The sequence below is a fragment of the Ranitomeya imitator genome, chromosome 1, assembly GCF_032444005.1.
Source record: "Ranitomeya imitator isolate aRanImi1 chromosome 1, aRanImi1.pri, whole genome shotgun sequence".
NCBI lineage: Eukaryota > Metazoa > Chordata > Amphibia > Anura > Dendrobatidae > Ranitomeya > Ranitomeya imitator.
This window is the reverse complement of record NC_091282.1, coordinates 820,881,484-820,896,451: the sequence shown is the minus strand read 5'-3', so window position 1 is coordinate 820,896,451 and position 14,968 is coordinate 820,881,484. Positions and strand designations below refer to the sequence as shown.

General features: G+C 46.3%; 1 protein-coding gene across 1 annotated transcript in view; it reads right to left on the bottom strand.

Annotated features, from left to right (window-relative positions):
- ADAMTSL5 (ADAMTS like 5) overlaps nucleotides 1-14,968 on the bottom strand; it is a 207,308-nt gene that overhangs the window by 92,171 nt on the left and 100,169 nt on the right. The window contains exon 10 of the mRNA XM_069736430.1: nucleotides 1,824-2,028. Within this exon, the coding sequence (XP_069592531.1) occupies nucleotides 1,824-2,028 (205 nt within the window). The remainder of the gene's footprint in view (nucleotides 1-1,823; nucleotides 2,029-14,968) is intronic.

The window sequence follows — 14,968 nt, the reverse complement described above, 5'->3', positions numbered from 1 at the left end:
ATGTATGTGTGTCTCTGTGTGTGGGCGGAGAATATCTGCGTGTGTCTCTGTGTGTAGGCGGAGAATATCTGCGTGTGCCTCTGTGTGTGGGCGGAGAATATGTGCGTGTGTCTGTCTGCGTATGTCTGCGTGTGTGTGTCTGTGTGTGTCTGTCTGTACCCAGTCGTCATCTGGTGTAACTACTGCTCCAATCCAGCTGTGTCTTTTGTCACATATAACAGAGACAGCATGAGCCGATGATGGGAGAATAGTCTCATCATCCTGCGCCTCTGTTTCTTTGTAAAAAAAAAAATCAAAATATTTACATAATTACATACATATTCACATACAAAATACATACTCACCGAATGCCTAATGACCGAGTCTCATGCAAACAATAAAAAATAATAAACCAACAAATACACACCTTTCCGTCATAGTCCATTTAATACTGAGTGTCCCACGTCGATCTCACCTGGCCGCAGGCGATACACTGACAGGAGGTGATCGCTCCCACAGTGTATCACTGAGCCTCCGTGACACCCCAGCCAGGCTTGCAGACTGCGCCTGTGCAGCCGCCCTGCCTATGAATCCTAGCCTCGCACTGTGCATAATGCATAACACACTGCGGGGCAGGGATTCCCGAGGTGGGTGGCCGCACTGCCCGCACAGGCGCAGTCTGCAAGCCTGGCTGGGATGTGAGACGGCCAGAGCTTACTGCGCCTGCCCCACACAGTTGTACACAGCGCAGGCGCCGGTTTTGAAGCGAAAAAAGCGCGGCGCCGAAAGCCCCTGAAGATGTGAGTGACGGCAGAGTACCGGTTCAAGCTGTGGAGTGAGGACCCGCCTCCATGGACAAAGAGAGGTATTTTGGATAAGTTTCAAAGCGCTTTATTTTGGGAATACATGAACAAAAAACTAAAAGAGCCACCTTGTTAAAATGCAGCATTACTGCTGCACAAGGTGGCTCTTTTAGTTTATAACGGCTGGAGGGGGTGACAGTGGCCCTTTAAAAATTAAACCATACTTACTGCAACCCCTAATTCCTGCAAAGCCCCTGATCTCCTGTAATAAAAGTAAAATTAAAAAACAACAATATACCATACCTGTCCATCATTGTGTCCCATGCCGTAATCCATGTCTGGGGGCTAAATAGTTTTCAACCTGGACGGTGCCATCATCACTGGCTTTTTCCGACGGTTTTGAGGTTGCCGCAGTTCAGCTCGGCCTCGATGATGTCACCGCTGGTGAACGATGCTGTGCTCTCAGCAGCTCATTCACCAGTGGTTTTCAGCCGGGACGGTCGCATCTTGGCACTGTCCAGGTTGAAAACTATTTAGCCCCAGACATGGATTACAGCGTGGGACACGACGATGGACAGGTATGGTATATTGTTTTGCAATAAAACATTTCCCTTTAACATTTAAGCAATGTTTTACTTCAAAGAAAGAATCAACTGTGGTCTCCTGCTGTAATGTCTGTATACTCTTTTGCCGCCTGCCCAGGTGCTGTGATATGATCAGACCATATTGCTGCACGGTCAGACACAGGCGTTACATAGTACACAGCAGGGGACACATTTATAAGATTATCTCAGCACAGGAACATTTTTTTAAACATTTCCAATTGTGGAACTTATTATTATTACAAGAACTATTGATTAAAATGAACTTTTTGTTCATGGGAAACCCCTTTAATTAAACAATTTGTATATGCTTTATCTACACAAACCAGAAGGTCACTCTTGCTTTAATTGTGCTTATTTAGAATGAAGCATAATGGTGGTAATGAATATGGATGGGAGGCTAACACCTAATATTCAGTAAAGTATCACATAGACATACCTGTTTTGTCATTAGAGTTAACTTTTTTACTTTCATCGTCCATTGTGTCTCCTGCACTCGTGGATGTAAGTGTACGAACCCAGGCCTCCATAATTATATCAATTGGCTGCTGTGGGATTTGTGAATCTTTCTGCATGTTCCGGAAGTTCTCCTTTGGTAGCCAATACTCGTATTCAATGCCTGGGTTCTGTTCTTGAAAGAGAACCTGTAGGGATAATATTAAAGTACAATGGTTGATGTCAATGGCTGAAGCACAGATTGGAGGTAATCAATCAGGAGCCCAAAGAGTACATCTTACAGGACTATGAAGGGAATTTATTAAACAATATATGGTAATTTTCATAGCAAAGTTATTTAAAAAACAAACAAACCTGCCCTTTATTTACCCTTTGTGGATCAAGCACTGTGTCTTTACTGCTGGTCCAAGTGTCTGTGTAAGGCCGGGTCACACTTGCTAGTTCAATGCCGACGGCAGTGCCAGGACTTGATGCGAGAGACTCGCGCGAGTTCCTCACATTGAAGGAAAAAAGGAGTAAGAGATCGTACAGACCTTTGCACTCGGAAACAGGGGGTGTGACTAAACGGCAACTGCCACAGCAAGCAGGCGCAGTCAGTTTTGGAGGGAACAGACAGCTCGCAGCACAGAGAGAGAAGTGCTCCATCCCATGAGCACCGGGACTGCGCCGGCCTGCATTCCTGTACCCCCGCCGTGACCAGTGGGTATTGCAGAGAGAAGTGCAATGCGCCGAGCAACTAGAAGAGAGCAAGGTGCCATGCGCTTCATGACCGTGAGTACAGCGCACAGACCACAGAGAGACAGCCGGGTACCGGAGAGACATTTGCAGCCCCCCTTACCAGCATATACCTTCCCAACCACGGGGGATCCTGATCATGCCACATCCTTGTTTGCTGCGGCCGTACATGTTCATGGACTAGGGGCTCAGCGGAAGGTGCTGGTGACCGACTGCTGCCGCCAGAAGACGGACCGCCATTACCAACCGAATTTCCTTGGACAAACACCGCGCCAGCCTTTGCCGGCACTACCATCCCCCAAGTGGTACCTGCATTCTGAAGAACTCCTGACACGATAAGTGCACAACAGAACTACGACACATTGTTTATTAACCCTGCATATCCTTCTTAATTGGATTGCTATTCTCCCATTTAATACTTCATCTCCCTGCGAGGAGTTAACCCCTTGTTAAATTAAAATTGTTAAATTTGTTAACCCTGGCTCTGCCTTCTATCTATCACTGCATCCCACAACCTGCTAACACTTGGCGTAGTCGGCAGGATGCAGTCCACAGGCTCAGAAGAGACAGACCAGGCGGCAATGGGTACCCCAAGGGCCGATATACAGCTGGGAGCCATGCTGATCAACCTTCCAAAGTTTACTATGGGACTGGACTGAACAGGTCAAGGGCATGTTGAGGATGCATCGTATGACCCTCGCCATGCAGGCGGAGATTGCCACGATGGTTCTAAATGGAGCAGCAAGGTGCTTCGTCATGTTCCAGCCCCCACATGAACGAAACACTTTTACCAAGGTGTTACAAATTCTAGAGATGATGCACAGGGTCCCTATGGACATCAGGGAATTACGCATGCGATTGTTTTGTCTTGTCCAAAGGGAGGGGGAGTCAGTGACTCAATACATGAATGCGCCGCAGGAGATTCACGATGCGATCGTTAAGTGGGATGACGTAGGCATAGGGCCTCCTGACATAGATCTGAGAGATCAACTAGTGGCAGGCTTTAAAGATGAACTGCTTAACCAGGCTCTGCGGGAGAGCTTGTGGGTTAACCTTCGTGTGTCTTTTTTGGAGGTTGGGGCAGAGGCGCACGTGAGCAAGAGCAGGGAGTGACAGCCCTGGTAGGGAAGGTCCTGAGCAGGGAGGTATCTGCTCCGCTTGCAACTGAACCAAGCTGGGTGAGCGAAACGCAGAAAGAAATCCTGGGAATGCAAGAGGACTGGTCCAACTTAAGGAAGAAACCTCCCGTAACCCTGGATCCCTCCAGAGGTTACATAGTTACATAGTTACATAGTTATTAAGGTTGAAGGAAGACTATATGTCCATCTAGTTCAACCCATAGCCTAACCTAACATGCCCTAACATGTTGATCCAGAGGAAGGCAAAAAAAACCCATGTGGCAAAGAGTAAGCTCCACATTGGGGAAAAAAATTCCTTCCCGACTCCACATACGGCAATCAGACTAGTTCCCTGGATCAACGCCCTATCAAGGAATCTAGTGTATATACCCTGTAACATTATACTTTTCCAGAAAGGTATCCAGTCCCCTCTTAAATTTAAGTAATGAATTACTCATTACAACATCATACGGCAGAGAGTTCCATAGTCTCACTGCTCTTACAGTAAAGAATCCGCGTCTGTTATTATGCTTAAACCTTTTTTCCTCCAACCGCAGAGGATGCCCCCTTGTCCCTGTTTCAGGTCTATGATTAAAAAGATCATCAGAAAGGTCTTTGTACTGTCCCCTCATATATTTATACATTAAAATAAGATCACCCCTTAGTCTTCGTTTTTCCAAACTAAATAGCCCCAAGTGTAATAACCTATCTTGGTATTGCAGACCCCCCAGTCCTCTAATTACCTTGGTCGCTCTTCTCTGCACCCGCTCCAGTTCAGCTATGTCTTTCTTAAACACCGGAGACCAGAACTGTGCACAGTATTCTAAGTGTGGTCGAACTAGTGACTTGTATAGAGGTAAAATTATATTCTCCTCATGAGCATCTATGCCTCTTTTAATGCATCCCATTATTTTATTTGCCTTTGTAGCAGCTGCCTGACACTGGCCACTGAATATAAGTTTGTCATCCACCCATACACCCAGGCCTTTTTCATTGACGGTTTTGCCCAGAGTTTTAGAATTAAGCACATAATTATACATCTTATTACTTCTACCCAAGTGCATGACCTTACATTTATCCCCATTAAAGCTCATTTGCCATTTATCAGCCCAAGCTTCTAGTTTACATAAATCATCCTGTAATATAAAATTGTCCTCCTCTGTATTGATTACCCTGCAGAGTTTAGTGTCATCTGCAAATATTGAAATTCTACTCTGAATGCCCCCTACAAGGTCATTAATAAATATGTTAAAAAGAAGAGGGCCCAATACTGACCCCTGTGGTACCCCACTGCTAACCGCGACCCAGTCCGAGTATGCTCCATTAATAACCACCCTTTGTTTCCTATCCCTGAGCCAGCTCTCAACCCACTTGCACATATTTTCCCCTATCCCCATTATTCTCATTTTATGTATCAACCTTTTGTGTGGCACCGTATCAAAAGCTTTTGAAAAGTCCATATACACTACATCCACTGGGTTCCCTTGGTCCAATCCGGAACTTACCTCTTCATAGAAACTGATCAAATTAGTCTGACATGAACGGTCCCTAGTAAACCCGTGCTGATACTGGGTCATGAGGTTATTCCTCTTCAGATACTCCAGTATAGCGTCCCTTAGAATGCCCTCAAGGATTTTACCCACAGTAGAGGTTAAGCTTACTGGCCTATAATTTCCGAGTTCAGTTTTTGTTCCCTTTTTGAATATTGGCACCACATTTGCTATATGCCAGTCCTGTGGCACAGACCCTGTTATTATGGAGTCTTTAAAGATTAAAAATAATGGTCTATCAATGACTGTACTTAATTCCTGCAGTACTCGAGGGTGTATCCCATCCGGGCCCGGAGATTTGTCAATTTTAGTGATTTTTAGACGCCGCCGCACTTCCTGCTGGGTTAAGCAGGTGACATTTAATTGGGAATTTTTATCACTAGACATTTTGTCTGCCATGGGATTTTCTTGTGTAAATACTGATGAAAAAAAGTCATTTAGCATATTGGCTTTTTCCTCATCCTCATCCACCATCTCACCCAGACTATTTTTAAGGGGGCCAACACTATCATTTTTTAGTTTCTTACTATTTATGTAGTTAAAGAATATTTTAGGATTATTTTTACTCTCTCTGGCAATGAGTCTCTCTGTCTCAATCTTTGCTGCCTTGATTTGCTTTTTACAGAATTTATTTAATTTTCTGTATTTATTTAATGCCTCCTCACTACCTACTTCCTTTAATTTTCTAAATGCTTTCTTTTTGTCACTTATTGCGCCCCTTACAGCTCTATTTAGCCATATTGGTTTCCTCCTATTTCTAGTATGTTTATTCGCATACGGTATATACTGTGCACAGGTCCTATCCAGGATGCTAATAAATGTCTCCCATTTTCTTTGTGTATTTTTGTGTCTCAGGATATCGTCCCAGTTAATTGCACCAAGATCCTCTCTCATCCGTTGGAAATTTGCCCTCCTGAAGTTTAGTGTCCTTGTAACCCCTCTACTACACATCTTTTTAAAGGATACATGAAAACTTATTATTTTGTGATCGCTATTTCCCAAGTGACCCCCAACCCTTATATTTGATATGCGGTCTGGCCTGTTGGTTAATATTAGGTCTAGCAGTGCCCCCCTTCTTGTTGGGTCCTGAACCAGTTGTGAAAGGTAATTGTCTCTCATAATTGTCAAAAACCGATTACCTTTGCTGGAACTGCAGGTTTCTGTTCCCCAATCTATTTCAGGGTAGTTGAAGTCCCCCATAATAATGACTTCTCCTTGAGTCGCAGCTTCATCTATTTGCTTTACGAGGATATTCTCCATTGCTTCCATTATTTTTGGAGATTTATAACAAACCCCTATCAGTAATTTATTATTTTTTCCCCCTCCCCTTATCTCCACCCACAGGGATTCTACATTTTCATTAAATTCACCTATATTATCGCGCAGGATGGGTTTTAAGGATGATTTTACATATAGACACACCCCTCCCCCTCGCTTATCTGTACGGTCATTTCTGAACAGGCTATAGCCCTGCAAGTTAACAGCCCAGTCATGGCTCTCATCCAGCCACGTTTCAGATATCCCCACCATGTCATAATTATGCTCCAACAACATTAGTTCTAATTCGTCCATTTTGTTGGCGAGGCTTCTGGCATTAGTATACATGCACTTTATGTTCCTCTCTGTACTTCTATTTCTTAAATTATTAACTGTTCTGACCCCACCCCCCATGCCACCACCACCCCCAACTTCCTTATTTGTGCCCAGGTCTCTGTCTGCACTATCCTCCCCTCCTATAAAATGAATACCCTCCCCCCAATTCCTAGTTTAAACACTCCTCCAACCTTCTAGCCATTCTCTCCCCCAGCACAGCTGCACCCTCCCCATTGAGGTGCAGCCCGTCCCTAGCGTAGAGCCTGTAGCCAATTGAGAAGTCGGCCCAGTTCTGCAAGAACCCAAACCCCTCTTTCCTACACCAATTCTTGAGCCACTTATTAACCTCCCTAATCTCCCGTTGCCTCTCTGGCGTGGCACGTGGTACCGGCAGTATTTCGGAAAATACCACGTTGGAGGTCCTTGCTTTCAGCTTGCAGCCTAATTCCCTGAAATCATCTTTAAGGACCTTCCACCTACCTCTAACTTTGTCATTAGTGCCAATGTGCACCATGACCGCTGAGTCCTCACCAGCCCCTCCCAATAATCTGTCCACCCGATCAGCGATGTGTCAGACTCGAGCGCCAGGTAGGCAGCACACCGTTTGACGATCCCTGTCTTTGTGACAGATTGCCCTATCTGTTGAACTAATCCCGAGCCTCACCAGGAAAAGAGACAACCTCACTCAGAAAGACCGCTGGTCTGTTTTACATGTAGGGACATTGGACAATATGCCCCTGGATGTGCACGTCGGGGAAGATCTCCCAACCAGGACTTTTTTGCTCATCATGCCGATGATTTTGGGTGCACTACAGCCATCACCCATGAGATTCCAATGGGAAAAACCACACCCATTCGAGAACGATATAGACAAATTCCACCACAAATGTACCAGGAGGTGAAAGATGTTGGCGCGTATGCTACAGAGTGGGGACATCCGAGAGAGCCAAAGTCTGTGGGCTGCCCCATTGTTCTAGTACGAAAGAAGGATGGGACTCTGCGTTTCTGTGTAGATTACCGGAAGCTGAATGCCTGCCCTGTGCGAGACTCGCACCTGCTACCAAGAATTGAGGAATCCGTGTCTAGCGATGTACTTCTCATCGCTAGATCTGACCAGTGGATATTGGTAAGTGCCCATGTCTGAGCAAGACCGGGCAAAGACAGCATTCATACTGCCTATGGGATTGTTTGAGTTCAATTGGATGCCTTTCGGCCTTACCAATGCACCCAGGACCTTCCAACGATTGATGGAGAGATGTTTAAGAGACCTGAATTTTGAAGCTACCCTCATATATTTAGATGACATCATTGTCAATGCCGCCACCTTTGAGGAACACCTGCAGTGGCTGGAACAGGTGTTGAGAGGGCTGCAGAAGCACGGCCTGAAAGTGAAACCTTGGAAGTGTCATCTCTTTCGCAAGCAAATTGAATATCTGGGACATGTTGTATCCACCAAAGGGGTGACACTGGCATGTGAGAAGATAGCAGCAGTGCAGGACTGGCCCACTCTGAAGACCATGAAGGATGTCCTGGGACTTACCGGATATTATCGAAGGTTCGTGAAAAATTTCACTTAAATTGTTAATCCACTGCTGGAAATGTTGAAAGGAGTACCATCCGGCGCCAAGAATCAGACCATCCAGTGAGGAGATAGCCAGGAAGAAGCTTTCTGAGCCTTAAAGATGGCCCTGACCGAAGCACCCGTACTATGCAGACTTCTCTCAACCTTTCATCCTCCACACCGATGGGAGTTCACATGGACTAGGAGCTGCATTGTCGCAGATGCAGAATGGGAAAGAGCGAGTAATTGCTTATGTGAGCCGGTCTCTTCACGACTCTGAATAAAATTCAGATAATTACAGCTCTTTCAAGCTGGAACTGCTGGCTTTAGTGTGGGCAATGACCGAGAAATTCTCTGAGTATCTGTCTGGGTCTGAAGCCTTGGTACGCACCGATTGCAATCCTCTGGCCCACCTGGAAAATGTAAAACTGGGGACTCTGGAGCAGAGATGGGTGGCCCGAATGGCAAAGTATCGATACAAGATCGCATATTGGAGAGGAGCTGAGAATATGCATGCTGATGCTCTATCCAGAGTGACTCACGAGCGACCCGGGCGTAAATTGGATGAAGAGCTGGAGGCTCAAGAGATCCCTGGATTCCGGAACCCCGCCAGGACGTTGGCCTTAAAGCAACTTCCCAGTTGAGAAGAGAGGGAGGCTCTGTCCCGAGGAACACTTCAGATCCTCCTGCAATGGGAGAGGCTTCAGTTGGAGGATGGCTTGTTGTATCGGAAAATGCAGCTATCACGAGAGTTGGGAATTGCCTGGCAAGTGCTGCTTTCCGAAAAACTGATCAGTGAGGTGGCCACCGAAGCTCATGAGAGAGGGGCCAACTTTGGCCCAGAGAAGACATTCCAGTGGCTGCAGAAGTTGGTCTACCATCCTCAGCTAAAGACTGCAGTAGATGAAGCTTGTCACTGGTGCATGAACTGCGATCTGGCCAAGCCTCCGGAACTGAGGGCCCCAACGCAGACCATTGTGACGTCTGCTCCTCTAGAGGTATTGATGATCGATTACTTGACTGTGGGTCCAGCTCATCTAGGATATGAACACTGTCTGGTGATGACCGATCATTTTACCAAATTTGCTGTTGTAACTCCTACCCAGGATCAGACTGCCAAACCAGCGGCACAGGCCATTTGTAGAGACTTTATCCAAGTATACGGTTGTCCTAAGAGAATCCACTCTGACCAAGGCGACTGTTTCCAAGGAAGAGTAATGGAAGAACTGCATCACCTGTATCTGATTGAGAAATCCAGAATGACGCCTTATCATCCACAAGAAAATGGAGCCTATGAGCATTTTAATCTGATGCTGATTCAGATGCTGAGGACGCTAGAGGAGGACCGCCAAAGTCTGTTGGCCTGAGTATGTACCAAATTAGTTTGGGTGTACAACAACCAAGTACACGGCACAACTGGATACACACCATACACAATGCTGTTCGGTCAAAAAGGTAAGAGATCACTGAGTTGGAGTTGGACCCCGAGGAGGACTACCCGCAGATGGGGTGTCCACCTGGGTCCGTGAACATCGACATTACTTACAGACTTTGCTTCGATTGGTCCAGACCAAGTTTGGGGAGCTTGAACATCATGACATGATGCCCCTGCGAGGGACAGCGCTCAAGGCCAAGTATTGGTTCGAGACAAGCGGCCTTGGGGAAAGTTGGAGTATCGGTGGGAGAAAACCCTGCACCAGGTGAAATGCCAGATTGGATCCAAAGGTCCTGTCTATGAGATTCAACTTGAAGGGGAAGAATACGCCCCCACTCGAGTATTCCATCGGAACATGCTATGTCATTGTCTGTCACGAGACCCACTTGGAGAGAATGCGAAACATTCCTAAAACACTCTACAACTGTTGACTGTGAGGAACAAGAATTTTCTGGCCCGTCACCTATCGACCCAGGAGAAGCTCCCAAGGTGCCTGCTCCACTGAATATTGGCGAATCCCCGCCTGTTATGATCTAGTGGTTTAGGAACAACATGAGACAAGCTCTGAAGGAGGTGGAATCTGTACTGACCGCAGACCCTGAACCTAGCAGCGCAACTAGAAATAGCCGTGGGGGGTACCTGACGCTCCCTAGACCCCTCGGCACAGCCTAAGATCTAACTTCCCCTAAAGATGGAAACAGGAAATCTATCTTGCCTCAGCGAAAATCCCCAAAGGAAAGATAGCCCCCCACAAATATTGACAGTGAGAGGAGGGGAAAATAACATACGCAGAGATGAAATCAGATTTTAGCATAGGAGGCCAGTCTAGCTTGATAGATAGGACAGGAAAAGATACTGTGCGGTCAGTATAAAAACTACAAAACAATCCACACAGAGTTTACAAAATCTCCACACCTGACTAAAGGTGTAGAGCGTAAATCTGCTTCCCAGAGCTTCCAGCTAACAGAAAAAAATCCATAATGACAAGCTGGACAAAAATAGAATGCACAGAACAATAAGTCCACGACATGTGGACTGAAATGAGCAAAGCTAGAACTTATCTTTGCAGAACTGGTCAGGAAACCAGGAGAATCCAAGCAGAGATGTGAATCCAGCCAGAGAACATGACAAGTGGCATAGGCTGAAGACTAGAGCCAGGTTAAATAGCAGAGCCAGGAGAGACGATTAGTGAAAGCAGCTGCTAAAGCTAAACCCAAGGAGCGGCAGTTCCACTCAAAACCACCAGAGGGAGCCCAAGGGCAGAATTCACAAAAGTGCCATTTACAGCCACCGGAGGGAGCCCAAGAACGGAATTCACAACAGTACCCCCCCTTGAGGAGGGGTCACCGAACCCTCACCAGAGCCCCCAGGCCGATCAGGACGAGCCAAGTGAAAAGCACGAACCAAATCGGTAGCATGGACATCGGAGGCAACAACCCAAGGATTATCCTCCTGGCCATAACCCTTCCACTTGACAAGATACTGGAGCCTCCGCCTCGAAAAACGAGAATCCAAAATCTTCTCAACCTCATATTCCAACTCTCCCTCAACCAACACCGGGGCAGGAGGGTCAACCGAGGGAACAACGGGCACTACATATCTCCGCAACAAAGATCTATGGAAAAACATTATGAATGGCAAAAGAGGCTGGAAGAGCCAAACGAAAAGAGACCGGATTAATAATTTCAGAAATTTTATAAGGGCCAATAAACCGAGGCTTAAACTTAGGAGAAGAAACCTTCATAGGAACATGACGAGAAGACAACCAAACCAAATCCCCCACACGAAGCCGGGGACCAACACGCCGACGGCGGTTAGCAAAACGTTGAGCCCTTTCCTGAGACAACGTCAAATTGTCCACCACATGAGTCCAAATCTGCTGCAGCCTGTCCACCACAGAATCAACACCAGGACAATCAGAAGGCTCAACCTGCCCAGAAGAAAAACGAGGATGAAAACCAAAATTACAAAAGAAAGGTGAAACCAAAGTAGCCGAACTAGCCCGATTATTAAGGGCAAACTCGGCCAACGGCAAGAAAGACACCCAATCATCCTGATCAGCAGACACAAAGCATCTCAAATAGGTCTCCAAGGTCTGATTAGTTCGCTCAGTTTGGCCATTAGTCTGAGGATGAAACGCCGAAGAAAAAGACAAATCAATGCCCATCCTAGCACAAAAGGCCCACCAAAATCTATAGACAAACTGAGAACCTCTGTCAGAAACAATATTCTCCGGAATGCCATGCAAACGAACCACATGCTGAAAAAACAATGGAACCAGATCTGAGGAGGAAGGCAACTTAGGCAAAGGTACCAAATGGACCATTTTAGAGAACCGGTCACAAACAACCCAGATAACAGACATCTTCTGGGAAACAGGAAGATCCGAAATAAAATCCATGGAAATATGCGTCCAGGGCCTCTCAGGGACCGGCAAAGGCAAAAGCAACCCACTAGCGTGGGAACAGCAAGGCTTGGCCCGGGCGCAAGTCCCACAGGACTGCACAAAAGCACGCACATCGCGACACAAGGAAGGCCACCAAAAGGACCTAGCAACCAAATCTCTGGTACCAAAAATCCCAGGATGACCAGCCAACACTGAACAATGAACCTCAGAAATTACCTTACTTGTCCATCTATCAGGAACAAACAGCTTCCCCACAGGACAGCGGTCAGGCCTATCAGCCTGAAATTCCTGAAGCACCCGGCGCAAATCAGGGGAGATAGCAGAAAGAATCACCCCCTCCTTAAGAATGCCAACCGGCTCAAGGACTCCAGGAGAATCAGGCGAAAAACTCCTAGAGAGGGCATCAGCCTTAACATTCTTAGATCCCGGAAGATACGAGACCACAAAATCAAAACGGGAGAAAAACAGGGACCATCGAGCCTGTCTAGGATTCAGCCGCTTGGCCGACTTGAGGTAAATCAGATTCTTAAGATCGGTCAGGACCACAACACGGTGTTTAGCTCCCTCAAGCCAATGTCGCCACTCCTCAAACGCCCACTTCATAGCCAACAACTCCCGATTGCCGACATCATAATTGCGTTCCGCAGGCGAAAACTTTCTGGAAAAAAAAGCACACGGTTTCATCAAAGAACCATCAGACTCCCTCTAAGACAAGACGGCCCCTGCCCCAATCTCAGAAGCGTCGACCTCAACCTGAAAAGGAAGAGAAACATCCGGTTGACGCAACACAGGGGCAGAAGTAAATCGGCGTTTAAGCTCTTGAAAGGCCTCAACAGCCTCAGAGGACGAATTCGTCACATCAGCGCCCTTCGTCAAATCAGTAAGGGGCTTAACCACACTGGAAAAGTTGGCAATGAAACGGCGATAAAAATTAGCAAAGCCCAAAAATTTTTGAAGACCCTTCACAGATGTGGGTTGGATCCAGTCATGAATAGCTTGGACATTAACAGGATCCATTTCTATAGACGAGGGAGAAAAAACAAAACCCGAAAAAGAGACCTTCTGAAATCCGAATAGGCACTTAGACCCCTTCACAAATAAAGCATTATCACGAAGGATCTGGAACACCATCCTGACCTGCTTCACATGAGACTCCCAATCATTGGAAAAAATCAAAATATCATCCAAATATACGACCATGAATTTATCAAGATAATTGCGGAAAATATCATGCATGAAAGACTGGAACACAGATGGAGCATTAGAGAGCCCAAATGGCATCACAAGGTATTCAAAATGGCCTTCGGGCGTATTAAATGCAGTTTTCCATTCGTCACCCTATTTAATACGAACAAGATTATATGCCCCTCGGAGGTCAATCTTAGTAAACCAACTAGCCCCCTTAATCTGAGCAAACAAATCAGTAAGCAAAGGCAAGGGGTATTGGAATTTGACCGGGATCTTATTAAGAAGACGATAATCAATACAGGGTCTCAAGGAGCCATCCTTCTTAGCAACAAAAAAGAAACCCGCTCCCAATGGTGACGAAGAGGGCCGAATATGCCCTTTCTCCAAAGATTCCTTAACATAGCTCCGCATGGCGGCATGCTCTGGCACAGACAGATTGAAAAGTCGGCCCTTAGGGAACTTACAACCAGGAATCGAGTTAATAGCACAATCACAGTCCCTATGTGGAGGAAGGGAACTGGACTTGGGCTCATCAAATACATCCTGGAAATCCGACAAAACTTAGGGACCTCAGAAGAGGGGGAAGAGGAAATTGACATCAAAGGTACGTCACTATGTACCCCTTGACAACCCCAACTAGTCACAGACATAGTTTTCCAATCCAGCACCGGATTATGTTCCTGTAACCATGGAAATCCCAGCACAACAACATCATGCAGATTATGCAACACCAGAAAACGGCAATCTTCCTGATGTGCAGGAGCCATGTACATAGTCATCTGTGTCCAGTACTGAGGTTTATCCTTAGCCAAGGGTGTAGCATCAATGCCCCTCAAAGGAATAGGGCTCTGCAAAGGCTGCAAGGAAAAACCACAGCGCCTGGCGAATTCTAAGTCCATTAAGTTCAGGGCAGCGCCTGAATCCACAAATGCCATGACAGAAAAGGACGACAATGAGCAAATCAGGGTCACAGATAAGAGAAATTTAGGCTGTATCGTACGAATAGTAACAGACCTAGCGACTCTCTTAGTACGCTTAGGGCAATCAGAGATAACATGAGCCGAATCACCACAGTAAAAACACAGCCTATTCTGACGTCTGAATTCCTGCCATTCTATTCTAGTCAAAATCATATCACATTGCATAGGTTCAGGACTATGCTCAGAGGATACTGCCATATGGTGCACAGCTTTGCGCTCGCGCAGAAGCCGATCAATCTGAATGGCTAGAGACATAGATTCGTTCAAACCGGCAGGCGTAGGAAAGCCCACCATAACATCTTTAAGGGTTTCAGAAAGACCTTTTCTGAAAATAGCAGCCAGAGCCTCTTCATTTCATTTAGTGAGCACAGACCATTTTTTAAATTTCTGGCAGTAAAACTCTGCCGCTTCCTGACTTTGACACAGGGCCAACAGTGTTTTCTCAGCATGCTCTACAGAGTTAGGTTCGTCATACAATAATCCGAGCGCTTGAAAAAATGCGTCTACATTCAATAATGCCGGATTCCCTGTTTCAAGAGAAAAAGCCCAGTCTTGCGGATC